This window comes from Strix aluco, chromosome 8 (assembly GCF_031877795.1).
Source record: "Strix aluco isolate bStrAlu1 chromosome 8, bStrAlu1.hap1, whole genome shotgun sequence".
NCBI lineage: Eukaryota > Metazoa > Chordata > Aves > Strigiformes > Strigidae > Strix > Strix aluco.
Window position 1 is genome coordinate 32,949,334 of NC_133938.1, and position 26,008 is coordinate 32,975,341.

General features: G+C 46.0%; 1 protein-coding gene across 2 annotated transcripts in view; it reads right to left on the bottom strand.

Moving 5' to 3' along the window:
• The window catches only part of COLGALT2 (collagen beta(1-O)galactosyltransferase 2), a 56,360-nt gene that overhangs the window by 8,153 nt on the left and 22,199 nt on the right, over positions 1 to 26,008 (bottom strand). Inside the window, exons 2-5 of one of the 2 annotated variants that reach the window (XM_074833113.1) lie at positions 11,635 to 11,745; positions 10,042 to 10,159; positions 9,162 to 9,296; positions 4,592 to 4,796 (exon numbers count right to left, since the gene is read on the bottom strand). In XM_074833113.1, the coding sequence (XP_074689214.1) occupies positions 4,592 to 4,796; positions 9,162 to 9,296; positions 10,042 to 10,159; positions 11,635 to 11,648 (472 nt within the window). In that variant the 5' untranslated portion in view covers positions 11,649 to 11,745. Of the gene's footprint in view, positions 1 to 4,591; positions 4,797 to 9,161; positions 9,297 to 10,041; positions 10,518 to 11,634; positions 11,746 to 26,008 lie in introns of those variants that run through there. The other variant, XM_074833112.1, reaches the window with a different exon arrangement.

Below are 26,008 nucleotides of genomic sequence, written 5' to 3' on the forward strand. Positions count from 1 at the left end.
TTATTTGGCTGGCAGCAAGTGGCCTTTCCTATGAAACCAATTCCTACTCGCTCCCTAACAGTGGGTATTTTTAACTGCAATCAGTTTTCTCCTAGGAGAGATGGGGGACAGCCCTCTTAGATCAGAGAAAAGGGTCTTCTTCTGGGCTTTGCCTTCACGCTATGAAAACAGCAGAGGGCAGAACTGACCTTTAGGAAAAACAGTGATACACACAGCAGGACTACTGCGAGTAACTGGGGAGTACTGCAGAAACCCTCATCCCCAAAACCCCCCTGCACTGCTCAGACCTGGCACCTCACCTGACAATCCCTTCACAGACCCAGAGCCAACAGCAGAACCAGGTTTTCACCCTCTGAGTAAGCCAGCCTCAAGCAATGCAACAGCTGCCACGGGAGCCAAAAGGGCTTCCAAAGGAAAAGCAGCAGCGATCCTGGGACATGGGGCCTCTCTCCCCACACAGACTCAGGGCTCAGCAACAGCCTCCAAACCAGGGAGGGGGGGGAAATGGGGCTCAAAGGTGGGGGAAACACACAGTTTTCAAAGCTTGGGGTGAAGGCAGCCTTAGAGAGGGTAAAACTCAAACTCAGCGTGGCTAGGGGTGACAGAAGCTTTTGTCTGAGCTTTGTGAGGCTTCTCTGTCAGACCACAATAAATATGGAATGACTCTTCCAGGGTGGAGGAGCCAAGTCTAATCCCTGGCTTCAACAGCACATGGTTGGTCAAACGTGGGCCCGAGCAGTTCAGCTCCCCTGGGATCACACGGGATGAAGCTGCAAGGCCCAAGGCATCAGCATAGCTGCGGGGTCTGTTACTAGCCTAGCGAGGGATTCAGTCCGGGTTTTGTAGTCAAGCATCTTCCTGCTTCTGTTTGCTTTGGCTAGAAAATAAAGCCAACATATTTTCACCTGTGCTGGCAAAGGGCTTTGAGGAATATATATGATAACCATCTTGGAAGTGCCAAGTCTTCCACCAAACATGGTCCTTTCCTCTCCAGGATTAGTTTTTATTGTGCCCTGAAGGTTAGGAAAATGCTAAAGAGACACCAGCAAGGAGAAAAGATGCTTTCAAAAAGGGGCATTAAGGTAACATCCTTCTAACTCAAAAGCTTTTGCAGTTGCTTCTGCAGTTCTGCAACTGCTTGTTCAAGGAGCTGAATCTGAAGGTGCAAAACAAAGAGAAGAAAGATGCAAAGCCTCTCCCCGGAGCAGATGCCTTTGCAAGGGAGAGACCCACCCACTGCTGAGATTGTTCACCAGGAATGTCCCAGCAGATCAGCAAAGCGCTGCTCCCTCTGCACTGACCAAGGGTTTGCTCACTCACTGTCAGCTATAATGGCAGCAGCAGCACTGGCCCTGGTGGCACATCAGGCACCGTACTCAAAAGCTACATCCAGAGAAGCCAAGGGAAAGTATTTCCATTGTTTTTCATTGAGCTCTGGTAAGGCCCTTTATTAATTAACCAGTCTGAAAGCCGCTAGAACCCGTACAACTGGCCAAGCATATTTAAAATAAAAATAAAAATGAAAACCTGCTTTTTTCTTTTTTTTTTTCTTTTTTTTTTTTTTTTTTAAATGAAACAAGCCAACCACCCCTCCTCCCTCTAGGAAATAAACACTACCTGGTGTGTTGATGCTTTCATGTATTAGTCCCCCTAATCCTTGGTATTTTTAGCAGAGCAGAATTGTCTGCATTAATGACCTCGGTGTTTCTACCATTTTAAGTTCTGCAAGTAAATTGCTGGCTACGCTGCTTGCCAAAACACATTCAGCTGTCAGCTGCAATTTAGGTAAATGGCAGAATAAAAAATACTACCTGCTGACATTAATGGATTTGGCACTGATCTAATCAACTAATCTTATCTGGCTCACTGATCTCCGTTCTTATCTTCCGCTGGCTTAAACACAGTTAATCTGCATAGATTCATGCCAGTATTTCTGCTCCTTCTGGGATAAAAGCTACTTTAGAATGGTAAAGCTACCTCAAACTGGGGAGGGGGACTTGCTCTCCAGTGCTGTTTTTATAATAAAATGAACAATTGCTGCAAGGGACAGAAAAGCTATAGATATTTGTATTATTACTAGCCTTTGTAAGGCAGTCACCAGGATACACAGCCATGCCCTAAACCTATAGCCATATCTAGGCAACTTAAAATTCCCTCCCAACCCTGTGACCAGACCTTCCTGCTGGCTGGCTCTAGGTCTTCAGAGCCTCAGGCTGAAAGGAAGTTCAGGGGATCTGGCTGGCTAGATGCTACCTTGCGAGTGCAGGGGGCTCTACAGAGTCCACCTTTGTCAATAAAACACCCGCACCAACTTCTGTTCTGAGTCAGTACTCCCACCACAGGACACGTCCTCTCAGCAGAAGTGGGATGGTCTCTTTGGGGAATCACAAAACAGTTGCTTCGAGCAGTAGATTCACTGCTGGAAATCAATGGTTTGATCTGAGGTGTTAAGTACAGTACTTGGCCTCGACAAAAGCCAACATCATCTATGACTTCAACGAAGTAAGTGAAATTACTCCAAAGAGATGATTACCTCAAAGTCCATACATTTTTCACATTTCTGAACTTGGATGTCATCCTTTTACCCTGGGTGACAAAACTCAGCCCAGGACACAAGCCAACAATCTGAGCAGGTAAACGGGCCAGACTGCTGATGCAAAGCCTTTCATGTCAGTCCTGGAAAAAGCTAAAGTGTTCTAGGATGGAAGGAAAAAATGATGGGTTTGAATCCCTGAAATATTCCTTAAGCATTTGGAGCTAATGCAATGCAGTTACCACGCTCATTGGATGCCGCATTTCTGGAAGAGCTGTCAGAGGGAACAAGTGGGGCAGGTAGATTTGAAGGAGCCCACTTTTCTACCCAGACTTAAACTTCAATTATCCTCTGGAGCCAACATACCGATGTCCTGACCCTCAAAGTCAGCGCCCCAAAGGTGCCCTGCAAGTTCACATCTCACCTCTGCCTCCCAAGGGCTCTAATTTCAGCTCTTGTTGCCTCTCCTCTATCACTCCTTTCTCTCATTTGATGCCCCTCATCCTGTTGTAGATGAGTTTTAAAAAGCCTTGTTTAGTCTGCCAAGACAACACCATCTTTTTCAGTGCTGTCAAGAACTTCAAACCAGAAGCATCACTAAGAGGAAAGCTACCAACAGCTGGTGGCTGCTGTGCTGGTCTGGAAAGGGTGGGAAAGGCAGTCTTCTCAGCCCATTTCTTCTGCAGAAGGCACTGCCAACAACAACAACAACAAGCTATACTTCTTCGCTTTCTCTCTGCTTGTCTGACCCTCACAAACAGCCCTTTCTTCCCACTTTAACTTTGCTTCTTTTACAAACAGAAGACAGGTAACACCAACAGTACATCACTCTGAGGACCCACAAACAACTACTATTTCACCTCAGTAAGCCACCAAACCAGTCGTGAAACTCTCAACAGAAGTGCATTGCATTGGCGCTGCTGAGGTTTCAACAGTCCCTTTTTCCTTATAAACCCCCAAACTTTCCCCTTTTCAACACAGCAGGGCAAAGAACAATACAGACAGCCATTACCACCGGGTCTGCCAGCCAGGACTTTTTGCTGGAGATGGAATACCCAGCAGATCCACTCTCCAAAAATAAACGTGACTAAACATCCTCACTGCAAGTACAAGCAGCAGTAGCAGCAGTATCATGCACTTCAGAGACAGTGATTTCCCTGAGACACCTGGAGCTCTCTGCAAACACCAACAGCCATTCCAGACAGAGGAAGAGGACACTGAGGTTGTGACCTGGCCTGAAAGGACCCCCTGTACTTCAGGTCTAACTGAAATCCTCCCACTGTCCGTTAGAAACTGGTTCCAGTATCAGCTGGGGTGGTACACATTTTCTCTTTGCTGTGCCCCAAGGATCTCGAGGCAGCTCAGTGCTTGACTGGTTCTCCCAAAGTACCAGTGATACAATGTCAAGTATGCAGAGATTTTACTGCTCACACACCAGCTCTAACCTGATCTTGCCTGCAAGAGATTTCCTCTCAGCACAGCCCACAGGCTCCACATCATTCCCCTGAAAATTGCACTGATTTTGCTTTCAAAAAAAAGACAGAACAAAATCCCCCTACCTCTCAGACAATTCTTGCTCAGCTGCCATGAAGCCTCATCAGCACTGTGAGTAAGCAACTTGGTTTCTGCTTTCCACAAGGGCTGCTACATTTAAAAAGAGTTTCTTGCCCTCACCCCCTTCATCATGGATCTCCTGGAAGTGGTGACTTTAGATACCTTACCTACAGACTTCCAAATACCTTCCACTCTCACAGCATTCACCTGCGTTCACTACTGTCTTGCTGTGACACAAATCAAGGGTGGATGCCACACATTTTGTCTCTGAAACACTGTACCCATCCCAAGAATGGCTCCCATGTCCTTTGCAGCTAGCTGTGACTCAAAACTGCATTGCCAGTCCCTTGCTGCTGGTTATCCCTGACCAGGTCTGAAATAGGAAAGGGAACAGGGTCTTAACTTACCACTGAAGTCAACACAGGACTTTTGGCCTGTGAACTCGAAGTAGAGGTCTGCACGTCTCTACTAGTGAATCCTGCCCAGCAAAGGCTCCAGACCTACCTGCTTGGCGACTGGAGAAGGCAAAGACCATGATATCATCAAAGCTCCAGGTGTAGTCCTGGTGGGGGGGGTAGAACATCAGCTTGGTGGAGGCCTCTTTCCTCAAGTCAATAAGGAATGTGGAATGAATCATCGGGACAGCAAAACAGCCTGTCCTCTTCCATTCCCGAATCAGGGGATAATCCAAGGTCCTTTTGTAATAGCCCTGCAATCACAACGAAGGGGCTGCTTGTTACAAGAGATTTCTGTTTCATAGATGCTCCTTAGCAAGAGCTCTCACACTTAGCCCTCCCCAGCAGGGATGGATCAGTTCTCAATTCTCAGATTTTTAAGTATCTCCCATTTGGAAAGGGCTCAGTCAAGCATTTAGAAACAATCTCCATCCCAAAAGTTAAAGCTTGACTTTCTGTTTTAGCAGCTAGTGGAAATCCAAGCCTTTCCATTGCAAAAATTCCCTTTCAATAGAGCTTCAAGCCTTGGACTATTTTCTCTGGCTCTTCAAACACCTTTTTTTCACATAGACTCTCAGGTTTGATCCTAGAAGATGCTGAGCATCCGTGACATCCTCCATGTTCCACACGCACAAAGGACATTCAGTGTTTCACAGAACAGGACCTGCAAATTGTTTCTGACCGTGACTTTAAAAAAAATCATTTGCTTCACTGCAGCGAAGGCAACATCTCAGTCTCCATCAGTTGTGCAAGAATTCCTGCTTCCTCCATCCCAGGGCAGGCAGGTTTAACACTCCTGAGCACTTCAGTCAGCTCATTTCTCTGCCACCAGGGGCTTTTCTAGCCTTCCAGCAGTGGGGGTGCAACACTCATGCTGTGTGGTTCACGGCTGGTTTTGCAGGTGTAATATGTCTAAAGCTATTGGAAATAAATACACTGAATCCCTCCAGAATGAAAATCTTAATGCACCAATTAGACATCCAGCCACAGCTAACGGTTGAATCCAGAGCAGATTCTGGTCTTTACAGAAATGATGAGTCACTAAAATAAGTTAAAGTTACTTTTACATTATATTTTCCATGAGCATCCTAGCAACAACTGAGCAAATCACTGCAGAACCACTTTACCCTGGTTTTGTGTAGAAGCATGGTGTGGTACGTTTATGTATCTTTATGTATTTTATGTATAAAAAAATGTCTGTTTATGTACCTGTTGATCCTCCCCTCTGCACTTTGGGCCTCACAGCATGGTCAGAAGGTATCTCAAAAACAGTCAGTCTGATTTTCATGAAAAGGAACGAGTAGGTAGAGACCTTACTAGCATTCCCACTGAAGGAAGGGTTAAGACATTCAACCTTTAATATACATCCAGAATGCCCGCAGGTGAAAGATGCTGGAAACTAGTCTTTCCTCCTCCAGTCACTCACTGTGGGGTTTGGGGGCTTTTCACTGCTCATAAATCCCATGTAGTCAAGAAAGACTCCAACTTGTCAGCACTGTTGCCGTGCTCTCCTAAGGTTATAGCTTCATGACTGCTAAACGTCAAGCTGTCTGGAGTTGGGTTTGGCTCGCCGTCGCTCAGCGCCGGAGGCCGTGTTCAGGGTGTGCTCCAGCTGTTACACCCTCCCCAAGACCCCAGGGAGAGCAAGGCTTAGAGCATGAAGCTGTGGGACTGCGAGAAACAACCAGCAGCAACTAAGAAAAAAAACTAACGTGGGAACTTTCCTTTTCATTTGAGCAGCTTTCTTCACCAAATTCTGCAAGATGCATTTGCTGCTAGGTTTTTTCCCCTCTCCTTTCCTCAGCTAATGCTGGTAATGATGGAAATTTACCACCGCAGAGGTACCACCAGGGGCCAGGGCTGAGGCTGGTGCACACAGGCTGAGATCCACTTCAGGCTGTGGAGCAACGCTGATTTACATCCGTGGAAAACCTGGCTGTCTCAGGGCTTAACCTTAAAAACTTAAAGGACAATACCTTCGCTGTGAAGTTTATGTCTCCATTTTAAAACAAAAACAAGTAAACATCCCCCCCCTTTTCTTATCTATATATTTACTTCCCAAGAATCTGGAAAGTTCAGGATCTTTTCCTGCTATTTTTACTCAATTAGTTAGTCTGAACTGTGGAACTCCTGGCCATAAGATCACGTTGGTGCCAAAAAAAAAAAAAAGATTCAGATAGTGATTTCTGTAAAAGAAAAATAAATCACTCAGAGCTTTAAAGACAAAGACCTTCCTCAAGAAATCCTAGAGAAGGAGATTGCCAGAGGACAGAAAAATATTTTGGGAAAGTATCATTCATTCACTAGTTTGCCATGTTCTTATTCTATTCCCTAGGTATCTGCTACAAACCACTGCTATCAGATGGACCTTTGGGCCAACCCAGTACAGTTGTTATGTTTCACTCTGCCTGTAGTCCCTCCCTGTGTCCTTGGTATCACTGGGAAGGAACAATGATGTTTTACACCAGAAGAAGTGGGAAACGGAGTCTGCTCTTTGTTTCACTCCAGCAATGACAACAATAACTAGTATCTGCTTAGTTCTCTGGAATAAAGCAAGAGGGTAGGGATGGGCAGGACGGTGGAGCCTCTCTAAAGTACTCATATTCACATGCCCCAGGGAAGCTCAAAGATGTATGCGCAGCTCAGGCTTAAACACATTTGTCCATGCAGCAGAGCAAGCTTGTCTTTACAAAGAAGAAAAGGCAAGACTCAGGGATGGAAGGAAAATGGAAATCCTGAAGCTTTCCAGGGCAAATGTGGGCAAAAAGGGAAAATTTTCAAGAGAACAAAAAAACCTCTTGCTATTCTAGGAGACATGCAGCTTAGGATTCCGCCTCCCCAAAGGATGACAAGACACACGCCAGCAGCAGACTGGAGAACAGGTCAAAAAGCTGATCTCAGTAATGAGGCTTACCTGGGAGGAAAAAAAAGCATTAACTACAGTCCCCGTTTCAGCTTGAACGTCTTGGAAAGCCCATCTAGAGCTTAGTCAAGAACATCTCAAAGGAGAAGAGTGAAAAAAAGCAAAAAATGACTGTGACAATAGACCTGCCCCTCTATACATTTGATTCTCTTACCGAAATCCTTTCATGGACAAGGTGACTGTACTGGGTTTGGCTGGGATGCAGTTAAGTTTCTTCACAGCAGCCCATACAGGGCTGTGTTTTAGGCTGGTGACCAAACCAGTGTTGATAACATGCCGATGTTTTAGCTGCTGAACAGTGCGTGCGCAGCAGCAAGGCCACCTCTGCTTCTCACTCTGCCCTCCCACAGCGAGCAGGCTGGGAGTGGGCAAGAGGCTGGGAGAGGACACAGCCAGGACAGCTGACCCAAACTGACCAAGGTGATTTTCCACAGCATATAACATCATGCTCAGCAACAGCGCTGGGGGGAGTTTTTCCAAAATAGCTGGTGCTCGGGGAATGGCTGGGCATCTGTCTCCTGGTGGTGAGTGGCTGTTTGGCATCACTTGTTTCTTTGGAGTTTTGACTCCCCCCTTCAGCTATTAAACTGTTTTTATCTCAATCCATGAGAGCTGCTTTTGGGTTTGAGTTTGGGGTTTTGTTCTGCTTTTTTCCTTCGAATTTGCTCCCCCATCCCGCTGGGCGGGAGCAAGCAAGCGACTGGGTGGGGGCTTACCTACCAGCCAGGGTCAACACACCACAGTGATGTGAATCAACTTGTAAAGTAATAGCTCAACCTTGTTCTGGCTCTAAAAATGCTGCTATTTCTACGACACAACATTTTTGTATCTGATACTTTCTGCAGTATATGTGATTTGAGAAAGTAACATGAAGCTAATTTCTAGGCTCAGCACTTCTGTCCTTTACACCCAGTACCCTTTACATACACACTTCAGCACACATGCACACGCACTCCCTACAAGGCAAAGGGTGTTGCCCCACTACAGAAATCTTGTTCATGCGTCAGAAAAATAAACAATGGAGAGCTGTAGAAAGAAAAGCAAATTCCTCTCGGATTAGCATCACTATACAGGAAAGCTACTCTCAAATTATGTATCAAGGGTTTTAAGGCCATTACACAAACATATGGAACCTCCTCACATAAATTCTGGTGTGTATATATCAGTATTTTTTATGTAGTTAGTGGGATTGTATCACTTTCCAGGACTTTTGGCTAAGCAAGCTCAGCTTCCTCCAGATTCAGCTTTTTCAAGTGAGCAATCTCAGATACGGAAGGAAGTTTTAGCTATGTGCCTGCACACCCGATGCAGAGCATGTACTGCTTAGCTCATACCTACAGCTCGGTCAGAAAACAAAGCCTGAAAAACATTTACAGTCTGCAGTGTCCTCTCTACCCTTATTCACAGACTCCCTACAAACACACGGACCTTTCCCAAAGACACCCACCCAAGATTGCCACTGAGAGAGGTGCAAGCTGAGATGACTGCATGACAACCACTATACTCTCTACACACTAACATCACCTCTGCATGCCTCAGAGATACAGCAGCTTCTTTTCAGGAGGAGGACACTACAAAAGCAGATGGGAAAGCCCACAGAACAGAAACAATGCCCACTGCTTCACAGACCCAAGGCAGGAGGCCTCTGAAAACACAACTTGCACAATCAGCCAGCACCATTCACCCGGTCACTTGCCTGGGGGGTGATGCCACACCAGAAGTTAGAGTAGAGAGAGCGAGACTCCAGCATTGGTGCCACCAACGTCTTGTTTTCAGCTATCATCAGGTTCAGCGTTTGTGGGTTGGTCAGTAAATTATCTGCATCAATAAACTAGAGAAGGAAGAGGGGAAGAGAAAAAGAAATCTGTTATCAGCTGGAACAATATGCTTTCCCTGATGCTTTCTTGGGAACAAGGCAGCCAGAGGAATGAGGTATGTGGTTTTCACGGAGATGGTGGCTTTGATACCCTAGGACGCTTGGCTGTTATGGGTGAACACCACGGGGGCTGCCCCTGAACCAAAGCCACGGGTTGGGAAAAGATGCGGAGCTTCTCTCTGGCTCCACAAAATGTTACTCCAGCACAGAGGCAAGGGAGCTGCGAGGGAAAATAACATTGCTGAAAATTCAGGGCAGGTTTATTCTTTGAAGAGGATCAAGGAGAACTCTTAAAAACTAGCCTCACACACTTGCCTTGTTCAGAGGCTGGGACCACCACCATTACCTGCTGCTGTGGCGACCAAAGGCACACAGCTTTCCACAACTGTTCTGCAGAACTATTTCCCTTACATTTCATCAACAACAGGTGGGGTTTCAATCTGAGGGACCCTCGCGGGTACCTACCCACCACTGGGACTATATTCAGTCCTGGCTCCTGTGGAGAAAGCCTTACCAGGGACTTACCCCCCTGGCTGCAAAGCCTCTTGTTCATCAGACTAAGAAATGACACACAGCATCTCACTGCAGAGAGCTTCTGTCTTTAGATGGAGAAGAAACTTTCTGGCAGCCCCAAGTATCAGAGTGACTACCTGAAAAGCTTTTGCCTGAGGACAGTGAATAAATCAAACCTTGTATTTACCAGGATGTAGTCTGACCACTTCTCTCGTGCAGCACGCAGGGCAGCCTGGCGGAGTTTCATCACATGAGTGAATCGGGAGCTTGGCCAATGTTTTGGCCCAATTTCTTCTGGGTAAGACCTAGCAATGAAAAAAAAGTGACTGCAACCCATCTCTGAGCTCTATTGCACTAGTCAAAAAAAGAAAAAAAAAAAAAAAAGAGAGTTCCCTTGCTGCCTTCTTTCCAAAAGAAAAACAGTGTTAGAGTCACCTCAGGCAACCCAAGAGAGGTTTTGAGGGAGAACGATTCCAAGTTTCGTGCTGGCATGTGTACACAGGGCACTGGAGAACAAGCAGCACTGCAGCATTTCCTGCTGACCCAGCGGCCGCAAGCAAAACAGCACTATCAAACCCAGGAGTTTCTTCTGCAGCGGCAGGCCCTTAGCTGACGTAAGCAGAGGTTACCCCACTAAAATGAACTGCAGCAGATTTACCTCATCTGACCCTCTGAGAGAAAGTCATCTGTCCTCTGCTAGGCTTTAAGACTGTACATGCAGCTTTCTTAAGCCCAGTAGAATCAACAAAGCTGAGGATGTGAAGATGAAGGCAGTTTAGATTCCCTCGGGGTATGGACATTATTAGTAACTGTTAACACATCCCCGTAACAGTTCTTAAATCTACAAACACCCAACCCCATGAGCCCAGTCATGTGAGCAAAATTATGTGCATGTCTGTTTTCAGGATTGGGTCCAAAAGCAAACGCTTGGTAACAATGATGGAAGGAAACACAGGGACAGATCCCTATGTGGAATAAAAATTCAGGACTTTGAAACAGTGCCAGCATGAGCCAGTGAAGGAGCTAAGGATTTCAAAAACCTTTTACAGAAGTTAAAATAAGCTAAATTTGACAGGATTAAGAAACCTCAATTCCAATGAAAGGATTAAAAAAGTCAATAAAACAAGCATTCCCTGTGGGTTTCTACCACAAGTGCCCCACCACTGCACAGAGGACCTTGAATGTCAAAGCAAGCCTAAAGAAAGGGTAAACTGATGTACTTTTCCCTGACGGAAGAAAAAGAAAACAGAACAGAACAAGGAACAGCTGATCTTTAAAAAAAAAAAAGCATTAAAAACCCAACACACCTAACATCATATTTCAAATCAATGATCTTGCAAGTCATGCAAAAGCATAATATACTGAATTAAATCTAGTTTTCTGGCTCAGAACTTACTGAATATTTGATATCTCGGACAGAACTTTCATAGACACTCTGGGAATGGGATATGATTTCTGTGCTTCCTTGCAAATAAAGAATGACAGTTTTTATTCCCTGTAGCTTTTGATGTGATTTGTTTACCAGGCAAAGAGAGCAGCTGCAGATGCTAAATACTGAATGGAAAATACTTTCTTTTCCCAAGTTCTGTGTGAGTTGCTTCACTGAAGTCAGAGATCTTTTTATGGACTCTGTAAGAACACAATTTTAATGGGATAGTCGTGTCCCCCCTCCAAAACATACCTCCATATTTTAATGCTTGGACATTGAGTACATCTCCTGATTTGAAAACAGAAAACCTAGAACATTTGACACAGGCTAGCCCCTGACTGCAGTACTCACTGGGGGTCTTCCATCGGCCTCCACTCCACATCGTGGTAGAGGTTCTGCACGTTCTTCAGCCACTCTCTAAGGATTGCTGTGGTGTTATCAACATTGTGGTCAGTGGCTGCCCTGGGAAAATGAGAGCACAAAGAGCCTGGTTAACACAAAAATTCAGTCCTTTGCCTTTTCCCAGCTGGTAAACGAGTCAAACAGAGGCAGAACCTATTTCTTACAAGTGCACCCAGCTCCCAGCAGAACTCAGAGCAGCTCCACAGAGGTGTAAGCCCTTGCTAAGGCACACAGCAGAGTTCCACCTCCCCACAAAGACAGAGCACCCCCTTAACACGGGCATGCTCGCACACCATTCCCCTCTCACACACCTCCCACCTCACAGGAATTACAGCAGCTTTGTCACCAAGCAGAAACAGGACTGAACTCTCTGTTCAGTTCACCCACTGGAAAAGGCAAGACAGGCCACTTCAAGGTGAATGGCCTAAGGTAAGCTAACCGTGAAGGTCCTGTTTCTTGAATAACCAGGATTTGGCTCTGCTTGCTGGCTTGTCCTGCAAGCCCACCATTTAAGCTGCAGAGCCCGGCTGCCTCATCCTATGGCCTGGGAATCACTCGTGCGGGGATTAGGGGCTCTTGCTAAGACACAGAGAGGAGCCCCCCGATAACAACAGAGGGAAGGACCACCTCACTGCACTACAGCATGGATAATTATAGCCAGGGCCTAGAAAGACACTTGTCTCCAATTTCCACCCTGCAATTAGCACAGCCCTGCACAACTGCCCTGTGTATGGAGGCGGTGGGGGAAGACAGGGATGCCTGGCATACACCAGCATCAGTATCAGACCTCCTTCCCCTCACCCGGCTACAGCCAGCGAGTGGTGAGGCTGAAGCTCTGGGAGAGGCAGCCTGCTTTCTTACTGTTCCCTGACACAGAGGTTACAAGCTTGTGAAACAGAGGGGAACTTTGTGCAGATGCTGTGTTCTGTAAAAACACTCGGTCTCAAACAGTGAGGTGGGAGAAACCCTCCTGCTCCCTCTATGGCCTCTGCCATCCTCCCTGAAAGCAGCATCTGAAGAATATTTATTTCCTTGGGGTTGAGTAGCATAGCTGCACAAACTGGAACAGGATGCACAGATCCACGTCTCTGACAGCAATGATGTGGAAACACTCCCAAAGGAGCCACAGGCTCATCTCCACCTGGGATCTTCGAGCCTTCGAGTTACAGGGCAAGTGAGCCAAGTCGCATCCCAGCTGCTCCCTTCTAGCATCCCTCCCTGGGACATCCAACACCTGGCCGCTCACGTGGTCATGGCAGATCCCACTGCAAAGCCCCTTGAGATAAAGGGCTGTGCTTGTTTTTCCTGGCCAGAAGGCAGGAAAGCACAGCTCTGTGGTAGGACATGGCTTGTGCGGCCACAGTTCGGCAAGCTGCACTGAGAATTTACAATCCCTTTATATTCCTCTGGGAGTATAAACACTCCGAAAGGTCCCACGGAGCAAAGATGTTGTGAAACAGGAGTGCACTGAACACACCTCTAAGGGGAGGGTGCTGGAAGGCCACACTAAGCCCCCATCAACTGCTCTAAACTGCCTTTTGACCTCCAGCTCCAGAGGCCCAGAGGCCCCACAGCATCCTCCACCCTACTTGAAGCCAGAAATACCTGTAGTTAGTGGAGGGCACACAGAAGGGAGAAAGGAGGCACATCCCAAACCCCAGAGCTACTCCAAGCTATTTCAGGAAAATACCTCTACCCCAAGTCATCATATGATCCTCCAGATGAGAATCAGGGCATGAACCCTTTCTAGTTCATGCAACCGGAAGATATCATTCCCATGGGGTTTAGCCTGTTTTAAATTAAAATAGAATCAAGAATTCAGATTTTATTTATAATCAGAAGAACACAATCATTTAAGCACAGGAAGCTTATTAGCTGAATATTTATTCCTGTCTGTTAAAACAATAAATAATGAAAGTTCAGCAAGTGGATAGAGGCTGGTTTCTTTGCTATTAACTGCTCTCCTATGATAGAGCAAGGCTGGGTTTAGTCATACTTCAGGGTTTGCTTTTGACCAAGACCTTGGGTCAGACTGCACTGTAGATCTAGTTTGCAGGGGTGTTTAACTGGACTAAAACAGCCACAGTGCTGACTTGGTAGAACAGACTAAGTCAAATTTGCTCCATGTACTTTATGGATTGCAGCTCCTCCACTCAAGCCCCTGTTTTAGCACACTTGCTTGGGCCTCCCACATTTCACCAGTCTTGTTCTGCTTTCCTCCCACACTCCAGCTCCACAGACAGTGAACAACAGCTCCAAACTTCCTAAAATACCAGAGAACTGTGAAAATGGCTTTATGGTCATCACTGGAGTTGCAGTGGCACCAAGCAGCTCCTGCTGTGCGGTGGGACCATACTGCAATTAGGTGTCACACAAACCAAGCGAAGATGAGGGTGGCCATCCTGAAGAACATCAGAGTCCATCTTACACCATACTCTTTGTCAGGTCCAAGCTAGTCTTAAGGATCCTGCAAACCCTTAAAGCATGTACACAACTCCCACAGAATCAGGTCCATGGGCCCATTTCCCTCAGCAAGCCTCATCCCAGTCCTTCCAACCTCACATAAGATCAGTAGGGACATGTGGAGGGGTTTGCTACAGTCTGGGGTGGGAAAGGGGAAGCTTCAGCTGTGTGCACGTCAAATTAGTCTTGGTATTATGCTGGCTGCTCCCTTGTCTCAGCCAGGAGATTTTTCTCCATTCAGCTTTGCATGCACACAAGCCCAAAATGTATTAGTGGGGGAGATGTTTGCAGGGATGTGCAATGGAAACCCAAAGTTCACAAATGAAACACAATTTCCTTGACAAAAAAAAGTAAAAACATAGAGTCATTCAATCTCAGAGAAATTTATTAACATGATGAAAGGCTGTTTCCTCAACTGCTCAGAGTTGCTTCATGAAGCCCAGAACTTTGACTAGCAGAAAAAACCTTAAAGTTGAAAGACAGTGGTTGACAGAGTTACTGTAGCTCTGCCCTCAAAAGCTAGCTGCCCTCAATAGCTAGCCCTTCTTTGCTTTCCCAGGCTAGACAAGGGGGCTGAAGGATGCTCTTCCTGTCATGTCTTTGTCTCCAGTTCCTGGACGGTCAGACCACACAAGTTCTACTACATGGACACACCACCATCCTGAGAGAAGGGCACAGCACACCAAAGACTGTTACTACCTGATCTTGCCCTCCGCTGAGGGCTGCCTAGGGAAAGACCTTCCCAACAGTCAATCAGATCTCCCACACCTGGGGTTCTCCACCCTGCTCCTGGTAGGGCAGCAGGCCCTTGACAAAATTCACCCTGGAAGACCCAAACAGCTAACACCCTCCAGATAGACACGAGACACGTGAATGTGAACCTGGAGCAATCTCTTGATCTTCTACTGCTAGAAGAAAAAATGGCATTTTACTGCCCAGGCTGTAATGGTGTTATGCAGAAGGTAAATTCACATCCCAGTAGACCTTTATGAAGACACTGATGAGACAAAGCTCTGGCACAAAGGATGGACTGCTGTCTCCAGGACTATCCACCCTGCAGCATTTCCAAAAGTTCTCAAAGGCAATAAAGTTTGTCCCGCCCTGGATGAAACATGCCCTATGACTAGCAATTTGGCAAACCTTTGTTTTTCCAGCTTTGAGCCTCAAAAAATAACCCAACCAAAAAAAACCCCAAACAACCCAAGCCATTCCCAAAAGCAATTATCACTATTCGTTTCAAAACTATTAAAATTTAAGATCAAACAAAATCAGCACTTACTCTTATTGTAATACCTGAACCAGTCCACCTATCCCCCCTGAAAATAAGAGCAGCTATGGAGTTTGCAATACCACTGTATGGAAAAACAGGCACATACTTTTTTTTTCCCTTTTTTTTTTTTTTTTTTTAATGACAACCCCTGCACAAGAAAAACAGGCAAATAAAAATGTGAGTAGGACTTCCCACCGGCAGCAAGAGCTCCTGAAGCCATAAGAGGCATGTCAGGATATTCCCCGTTATAAGTACTTCTTCTGTAAGAAACAGTTTGTAGGACTTCAAGAAGCTGAGTACACAGTTAAAATTCAGTGCTCTAACTCAGCTGGATGGATCTGCTGGACCCTGTTCATTCTTAATCCATTTTCAAGATGCTAAGGCCATCTCTGCTGCAGATACCACCACCGGTGGTCTGTTGCCCATGGTGCATATCTTCCCAGTTCTGGAAAAAATGACTGTCCTTTCCCTGGGTGACGACAGTTAGGAAGGGTTGAGAAACATGGAAAGAACAGCCAAAGCTCGTGCCATGTCTGGTACAGCGAGACAAGGCCATGGGATGAGACTGTTCTTGTGATAAACTGACGGTAAGGTGGCATCACATGGAAGACGCTGTGCTGGCAGTGCACTGTACTGGTTCCTCTTGGAAAAGGCCTACAGTAGGTGAGGTAAAGCAGTACCTCCAATATCTGCAGAAAAGCAATTTCAGTCTGCCCAAACTCCTCCTACAACAGCGCTAGTGGAGAGGGGAAGCACAGACCAATATGTCTTCTCTGCACGTCCTACAAGTAAGTTTGATGGTGAGAGCACGCCACATGAGATGTTATCACTCTCCTCACTTGCCTGTCCTGGAAAAGTGTTTTTACTACATCCTATGATCCTTACTGGTCCATGGTATGCACCTCATAGGGTGAGGAGAGTGGTCACCTTAACTCAGCTCCACTTAGCTCACCAAGAACACAGCTTTGGAGTCCACATGGCCCTTAGACTGAGGCAGTGCAGATTTTTTTTCTGTATTTTTTGAAGGCAGGTTAGTGAGCACCGTGCTATTATTTGAGTCTGAGTCTATCAGCATTATTCTTGGCCTGGCGTCAGGTTCAGATCATGTTTTTTGAGGGGATCAGTTTGAAACATTTGTGCAGTCAAGATGAAGCAGGAGCTACAAGAAGATGTGCTAAGTGCAAGGCCACAGGAAGAGGAGAGGTGAGCTGGCTGGCAAAGAGTACAATTCTAACCCGTCATTCTCCAACATCTCATCATCTTCATGGTCTCATCATCTTCATGGCTCTCTGCTGGACTTACTCACGCCTGTTAACATCTTTCTTTACCAAGGGGGCTCAAAACCAGACATGGTATTCCAGATGTGATCCAACAAGTACCTAGCAAAAAGTGAATAACCCCTCCCCTTGATCTCCTGGCTTACTTCTGTTCATGCTGCCCAGGATGCAGTTGACCTTTGCTACCAGGGCACACCACTGGCTCACGTTCAGGTTTCTGTCTGCCACAGGTCCACAAGACCCCCGAGGCCTTTTCAGCAGAGCTGCTCCCCAGCCTACACCACTGCAAAGGGTTCTTCCTCCCCAGGTGCAGGACCTGAGGAAGTTCAAGAGATTCCCTGCAGGCAACTCTCAACCCAAAGCCAACACACCCTGCCTGAAACTAGTAATTCGGGGAAAAGACTTAAACAGCAGGTTTCTCTCAAAAAGGACAGGTTACATCAATGCCATTTTCACTAAAAAGAAGGCAACTTCATGTTCAAGAGTTGACTAACAATGTCTAGAATTTAACTAAAGAAAAAAGTTCTCCTGCAAGATTTACAACCTAAAGTCTTTGTGACATAACCAGGAAAGACTGGTGGAGTGACAAGAAAAAAAAAAAAAAGTAACTCCTGCCACTCTTTTCAGAAAACAGAGTTTAATAAATTAAACTGGAAGAGACCTCCAGATGGACACTCCTATTCCAGTAACATAGCAGCTCTTTCCACTCAGATTTAAACCCATTTCCAATAAATAGAAGTTAAATTTTAGAACAGTTTGAGTGCGAATGTTCATATAGGGGCTCATGTCGGCATAACTATAACCACTTCAGTATTTACTTTGGCTTTAACCAGTAGTCTTACCATGGACACAAGCCCTCATTGTCCATGCCCAGCAAAGTACCCCCTCCCAGAAAAACTCAAAGTACCACGAAGAGTGGAAAAGTGAGCGCAACATTAAGCATCTACTGTTTTAATTAAGTAACATGTGAGTAGCTACATACAAGGAAAACTGCTCCTTTTGCAAACTGTTTGTGGTTTTAGTCTGATAATGTCTCCTCAAACTATGTTTGCAAGAGGGAGTTAATTTAGGATTTGACGGGTATCCTCCTCTTCTCCTCCCCAAGAAAGGAAACAAAGAAATAAAAATCACCCTTTTTCTCTTCTTCACATCCTAGCCTGCTCTCCGAAGCTATTTACAATTTATTTACCTCAGACACTGGGTCAGAGGAGAAAATTTTCACCTTCACCATCTGTATAGGAAAAGTACTACAGGACAAAACCAACACTGTGTGCCTCTGGCTTGCCAGAGTACAGGTCACATTCTAACACAAGTTGTGGAAACTCTATGGCCAGGGCCTTGCAGTAATTTTCCTATTGAATTTAACATTTACCAACTCTTCCCTTTGGCAAACAGGTAGGGAGGAAGGGCTTCGAACAGTGCTAAGGACTTCATGTTCAGGAAGTGTATACTGCAAAGCAGAGTCAGAACTGGAGGCAGCTAGCTTTCAAAAATGAAAGCTCTAAGGAGGATCCTTTCCCTTTCTGTCAGTGTTTTGAAGACTGTGGGGCTTGACGAGGGTGTTAGGTTCTCCCTTTACTGCTATCAGAGCCAAACTCAGACACCCAGCTTGAAGTAGGTCCTTCCCATTGCCCTGCCAAAGACAACCCATGGATGACAGTGGTCAGGATGCTGCTGATCGTGGGGTTGCACTGAGAATGGCTCACACGAAGAGGATGTTCATGGCTTTCCAGGGTTCCTGCTGTTTCTGCACACTGCAGGACTGAGTTGGGCGTGTAACCAAGTCCCAGGAAAAGCCAGAGATATCCATTTTAGCTGTCTGCCTTGGTTCCTCTCTGCCTGCAGCCAGGGATTCAATTTACCCACAAGGCGATGTAGTCCAATATTGAGTTCCACTGAAACAAGAGCCATAGGTTGGCCACATGCCCTACACCCGCAGAGTCTCGTCCAAAGAGAAGCCCAAAGTCAAGGGAAAGCTTGTTAGTAGATCATTCCTAACAACCGTAGCATAGAAATTGGTGACAAAAGCACCAGTAGCTCACCTTGGCCATCTTCCACAGAACAGAGCAACAATAAAGTGTTCAGAGAGAGGCTAAGTCTCAAAACAGTGATGGAGGAAGCGTATTTCTGTATGCTGTGTTCCACAACTGTGCTAGCAGAGGTGTCCAAATACTCAGGTTGGACCCTGAACCCCTCCATGCCCTCATTTGAGGCAGTGAGACAGAATGGGAAGGACTTCACCTGTGGAGCCCTATCCTTCCTGTTTTATTAGAGATAATACAGACTCATGGGGAATACAGCAGTTCCAGCTTATGAAGAAATGCAGAATTCTACATTTATTCCTAAGGAAGTTACCTCCAACAAGCATAAAGCCTCATCAGGAATCTGGCTAGTCTGAGCTCTCCGGAGAAGCCTTGGAGACTGAAAAGTGCTGTAACCGAACGGCTGGGTCTTTGAGCCAGCAGAGCTGCGTCCCCCACTCTCGATATAAGGGCTATAGCCAAAGCTGGCTCCACCAGATGCTTCAGGAGGGAACAGCTCAGCCCTCGGAGCAGGACTCGGCATGTCCATCACAACCTCCTGCCCAGAGCTAGCAGTAGCAGGGCACCGCACACGGAGTTCCCCCGGCGCTCTGGGGAAAGACCAGGGACTTCAAACCCCAGAGCATGAGAAAAGCCATGCTACTTGAAAGCAAAACTAGGGAAGGCAGCAAGGTACTTCGAGCTTTTCAAGGCTTGCTAGAGGCCTCTGAATTGTTTGGATCCTGCAGCAAAAGCTTTCGGTTTTCAGTCACTTTAAGCAGCTCAAAGAACTCCCTGGTCTGAGCGGAGAACTGAGCTAAGTGTCACACAGGCTGCCCTGACTGATGACTCTGCTTATTCTGGGTGTGAATTCTGCCCTGCCAAAAATAACAAAAAATAAAATCCAGCAATGGAGTCCTAATATGAGTCAAATACAAATTTGGACTTAGATTTCCCAAAACAAGTGGTAAATAAAGTAACAGACGACTCATTTCTCCCTGCCTTTTTGTTTGAATGCTGCCAGACTTAGAAAACCAATTCAAAACATGAAAACCACCAAACTGGCAGTTTCCACTGTGAACCAGTGATGAATTACCTTGACTAGGAAACAGAGCAGCTGTGAGAGACTGGAAGAGAAGATACAGATCCTTCAGGGGAGGAAAAAACCTCAAAACAAGATGGAGGCAAAATGCTTCTGAAACCCAGCGAGAGGTAGTCTGTCAAGGCAGCGGAGAACTACCAGAAAGCAGCTGCACCACTACAATGGATGGAGACAAAAGTTTTCGTAGCTCTGACTCTACCACCTTCCCCCCAAGGACCACAGCACACTACCCACCCCACAGCAGCTGGCTTTTACTGCCTCCAGCACAGCTTGATGCACAAGTAAAAAGTTGTTCAGCACCCAGTTGGGCAGTTTACCCCAATTTCCAAAAATCTAGTGTTTTATTTCAGCTTCTTTAGCACAGAGAAGCAAGTGGAGTTGTTACTATTGACAACTTTTATGTTCTCCTGCTCAGGATCTTCCCAAAAATGCAGCAAACCAAGTAGGGCTCGCTCTGTCTTTTCAAGCGTGCCCCCACCAAGCAGGTATGGCTCTTGTTCACCCAGCACTGAGACGACTCATTTAATAAACAATTTTCTCTTCATTAGAAACACACTGTTGCTTTGTAGATACTTCTGCTGCTCCCTGGACTGCCAGCCGTAGCTTGCATTTATTAATCTGAGACTTGACACCTCAAATCTCAGAGATATCAATGGCATCAGGGGATAACACATCATGAGGTGCCACCAAGCTAGCTCACAACAGTGCAGTTCAGAGGCTGTGAACAGATTTAAACCTTCCCTGCCACCACTTATTTTAGCACAATTATGCTCACACACTTCATTAATAAGGCCTGAACATTCAGGCACAAGTTCAAAGAACTGTTTAAGCATGTAAACAAGTTGCTAAAATTTTAATGTATGTGTGAGACTTTTTGGTTTCATGGGGACTTGGCATTTGTTCTAGGGTTTTCCCTTAACTAAGGACAGACTTTTGGAAGTACCTTCTTTTGGTTTTTATTTTAACTTGGTCCCCAAGATGTCAGCTCCCTGCTGAGAGGCGGTCTGCGCCCAGATCAGTGGCAGGGAGTTGTGTGGGAGTGTGGAGCCAGTAACAAGAGCAGCAACACTCTCCAGGCTGGGCAGCCATACAAGAACAGGACCTCACAGTACAGGAATGCAACAAATATGTCTCTTCTCTAACTCTTTCCCCATGCCCTTCAGCAGCTTGTGGATAATGGATTTTGCTGGCAGCAGCAGCAATTTTAAAACCTTCAATGATCTTCCAAGCCCAAATGAGAGAATGATTCACAGCTGTACATAACTGCGTACATACGTTCATACACACAAGGATCTTTGCTCTTTCCACTCTACCTCAAGAAATCTCTCTTGTCTCTCACTCCCCGAGATCCTCAGGCTGTCTCTGATAGTACAGTGCCAAGACAGGTATGTGCTTAAACCCAGTGGGCACAGACACAAATGGGGGAGTCAACATCTCCCCATAAAAGCCATCAGGCTAGGGCTGCTTATGGCTGCCTCATGCCAGTAGTCAAAAATCCACGTTTAACAGCTTCTCTGGCACCCATGCAAGGGGAATTCTCTTGCAGTGCAAAAGCGGTCCCTGCCGCTTCAACCCCAAGTCCTCTCTTCCTCTTGCTTTAGTTCTCACCGTGGTCACCCCGCTGCAGACAAAGCCTTAAAAGAAACAACAAAAAAAGTCTGCATCTGGCCTTGTGACTATTTTCAAGCAGACTCTGCTTCAAAGGAACATCTCCCATAGGGGAAGCCCAGGAAATCTCACACACAGGGGATCAGGGCTGTGACGAGCTTCTGAAATCAATTTGCTCAAACAAGGAATTAATTGCAACAGTTCTGTAATTTCCGAAGGGATGGCTTGTTCCCACCAATGCTAATTGAGACACCAGCTAACGCAGCTGTTCAAGATTAATGAAAGTGTGTAAGTCACTGGGAAGGAACCCTGGTATTTAGAAGTTTTCTTGGCCCTGGTAACAAAAAATGGATAGTTTTTAAAGGGCAGTATCTGCTCAAATTTAGGTGTTCAGTACCACTGATTTTTCAACGGGCACACTGAATACGGGCCCATACCACATTACCAAGGGTCCCCCAAAACAGAAACACCTGAAAAGCTCTCAGTCTGTACCACGCTTGCAGAAGAGTAAGCGCAAGGCTCCCACCACCTGCCTTGCCTCTGGTAGCAGGACTCAGATCATGGACCACTAGATGCTCAGTATTGGAGGGAAAGGTGGGCTCAAGTCATTCCACAGTGGCTTACTTTAATTTAGGGGGTTTTTTTCCTTCTTTTTTCCTTTTCCCAAAAAAGTTATAACCATGCCCTACAAGTATCAGTAAGCACCCAGTGCCTGCCTCCCAGCCCCCACACCACTCCATGTGCACTTTCATCCAGAGGTGTCTCTTACACTCTTTACAGGTCTACATACACAAAATTACAATATTGATGTTTTCATAATGTAGAAGTAGGTTTTGCAACATGCCAGGAAAGAAAACCTAATACCTCTCTACATCTTCCTTTACCTTCCCCACCCTTCCCGGAACCTCACTTCCTTTCCGAGTTTATGTTCAAGGTCAAAAGCTTGCTGTTATTACTGCAAACCAAGATCTTCCTTTGGCTGACAAAGTATGGATCCACAGATGATTTTTCCTTTGAAGCAGGCAAAGAATAATGGAATAGTTATTTCAGGATTACACCAACCTGGAGTACAGGATTAGCTGAACATCACCAAGTTACATGGTTGAGACAGGTATGCTCCATTCTTCCAAAGTGTTTAAGAATGTACCTTTCCAGACAAGACATTTTTAGGAACTCTTGATTTAAAACATGATATACGACTTCCTTTCCATTATGAATGGATTTGCATTCTAATCATATCCTACAAGACTTAATCAAAGACATTTTAACACACATAGAAACACTTTTTATTGTAATCCAAATACTGTACAATTAAATGGCTACAAATAAAAGCCATTTTTCGTCACTTGTCTAGTGCAGACTGACAGAAACAGTGTAAGAAATTAGGAAATAGAATATTTTAAATCATGTCACTAATTAGGAGGAGTTCAAGCAGCAATAAGAAACACACCAAGCTAATTCTGGAGCAAAGGAAAATTCAGGTTTTTACCAGTTGAGAATCTGCTCTGTGATGTGGAAATTGGCAGGATGTTTTCTGTGATGCTAGAGTGAGTTTTACACAATAATTGACCCTTTCATGTGAAAACTTTGCTGATATGCAACAATAAAGACATTCTTCTCAAAGGTTTTCAGCCAGGTTTTCTTTGAGGCCATAGGAAATATAAAACAGGAATGCAATGGTTTGCATTTCAAACCAGAAAAAGACTGAGGAAGAACTCAATGAGTGCTAGCGACAGTGTTCTCTGAGATGAAATTCAAATTCAGTATTTGGAGAAGAGGTCTGCTTCAAAGTAGGGAAGGACTGCAAGAAATATGTAGGAACAGGCCATAAACTGTTCTTCCTACAAGCAAAGTGGCAAAGGATGCTTGGCTGTCCAGAAACATTTTGCCTCTGGAAAGAGAAAAATAGATATGTTTAGAAGGGTAGGAGATGCTCAAAGTTAAGTAGTCACTGAAAATCAACAATATTTCATTATCTTCACATCAGACTCCCTGGAACTTCCAACCTCTATACATAGACTGATGCAAACGTCACTGAAATACAGGGGGGATTTCTGTCACCTGCAGTGACCTTCAGCTTACAGCTCATCAGCCTTCTGATGTTTGAGGAAAGCCATCCCCTCTATTCAGTAGTTTACAATTTTCATTTATTTTTCCAGAAGTGTAAGCATTCCCTTCAAAGCAGCTATGCAGATGGACTGTAAGTAATAAAGACACATCACTGCCACACATCAGTAAGTCCCTGGGCTGCATTCCTTTTCAAATAAGACTTTCTCCCATTCAAAGCACAGGTATAAGTTCAACGTAACGAAACCTCTGGGGCTTCCACAAGCAGACGGAACAGGACTGGCAGGTTGCACAAAGATGAGCAGTGTTGTGTTAAGTGCACTCAGCATCCCGCAGACTTTCTGTGAGTGACACGCAGGCTTTGAACCAATAGTCAGTCAGGGGACAACGAACACACTCCAGCAAGAATGAATAAAGAGCCATCAGGCAAACAGGATGATGAGAGTCCCCGATGCCCCTGAATGGCAAGGATATACCTCCTGTCACTTGGTCATCCTGTAGCCTCGTTTAAACAAACCAGAGCTGCTCTACAGCAAAATCACTACTTTTCGCTAGCAGTCTTTTAACAAAAGCCCTGTGCAGGCCAGGCAACAGGACTGCCACTCCAACGTATCTATTTGAAGTCAGCTCTGCATTTAGGGCCGATTTCCATGCAGACCCTGCGCCTCTCCAGTGAACCGGGAATTCCTTTGCTCTTGCTGCAGGCTGAACAGGACTGTCAACAGGAGAACAGCACCGAGCCCTCCAGACCTCGTCTCCAACAAGTTGCTACCTGCCTACATACTCAGGTGCACAGAGACATCGCAGAGAAAACCTCAACAGTGAAACATTTCATGTATGTGCGGCACATCTTTCAGTTCAGCAGGTCTGGAAGACTTTGAGGATTCAGGTACACACTTGCTGAGCAGCAGCTTGCAAAATTCTACCTCTTGTAGGCTTTTGGACAGTAGTCGCATTACAGTGCTCTGAACTAAACCTGCACACCTTACTGGAGGACCTTGTGCTTTTCTGCAATCCTAGTGCCCATCTCCTGAGAAGGCTCCCTCGACCAACACCTGCACAGAGTTAGGAAAAGCTGAGGTATACGTACGCCTCATGGGTACACGTCCCTTCCACCAGAAGCAACAATCTGTCTTTGCCCACAAAGGCTCAGAAAAGGGGAGTTACAGGCAGGAAAAAAGTCTGGACTCAGACACCATCCCAAGTTCAGGACTGCTCGAGTGCAGCAGCCTCACCAAAGAGTCTCCCAGCAGCAACAGTGAGAAGTATCCCATCAACTTCACAGAATCATCTAGGTTGGAAAAGACCCTGAAGATCACCTAGTCCAACCATTAACAGTTCCCAACTACACCATATCCTTAAGCACTATGACAACCCTATTCTTAAACCCCTCCAGGGATGGGGACTCCCCCCCTGCCCTGGGCAGCCCATTCCAACGCCCAACAACCCCTTCTGCAAAGAAATCCTTCCTAAGAGCCAGTCTGACCCTGCCCTGGCGCAGCTTGAGGCCATTCCCTCTTGTCCTGGCGCTTGTTCCTTGGTTCAGGAGACTCATCCCCCCTCTCTGCACCCTCCTTTCAGGGAGTTGTAGAGGGCCATGAGGTCTCCCCTCAGCCTCCTCTTCTCCAGACTAAACAACCGCAGTTCCCTCAGACGCTCCTAAGACCTGTCCTCCAACCCTTCACCAACTTTCAGAGGGCTGGCATTTTTCTTAGCGCTCCTGGGGCGTGCAGGCTGATGGGCCTGGTGAGAAGCATTATATTTCTGTTGCACCATCCTATGGAAGTGTCTAATCATGGAAGACACTGAGACAAAGTGGAGGACACTCACCATTTGGCTGAAGAACTCTTGGCCCTCTGCACAACCTGCCCTCCAACCGACGAGGGCCAGCCCTCAGCTCCTCTGTCTGCTGGCAACGTACACACTGGCATTTGCTTTCACCCTCCCCGTTCCAGCTCTGTGTGGCTCACTCACAGTGTAGCTGGTGAGAGAAATTAGCTTGGCCGAGCCTACACTACAAATAAATCCTCTGGCCAATTTGCACTCAGAAATATGACTCTGCACTTCTCCTTCATGAAAGGACTCACTGTCTGGGCACGGAGAGGGCTGTGGTAGGAGCATGTACCAGATGAATAGATCATTAGAGACACATAGAGAAATCCCAGCACTGCTGTCAAAGCGCAGAGAGTATTGTTGTTGAATACAAAGCTCTCTCTTTGCCATGCTCTCACACAGAGTTTGGCCAGGTTTAAAGGTTTAGACCCCAAGACAGAGCTCCAGGCTTGCCTTGCACAAGCAAAAACAGTTTCCATAATTAAGTTTTTTCTCATTGCTTAGATATGTGAATCTCTTTCCATTCTAATGATCTGCAATGCTACCACCAGGAGCAGGTGATACGGAATACGAAGACAAATCTAAATCTGGTCAGGAAGGGTAATTCCCTCCCAATTCATAGAGCAGATCAATCCCAGGTACGTGGGTGTGTTGTACCAGGTATCGGACTTACAGAAACAGA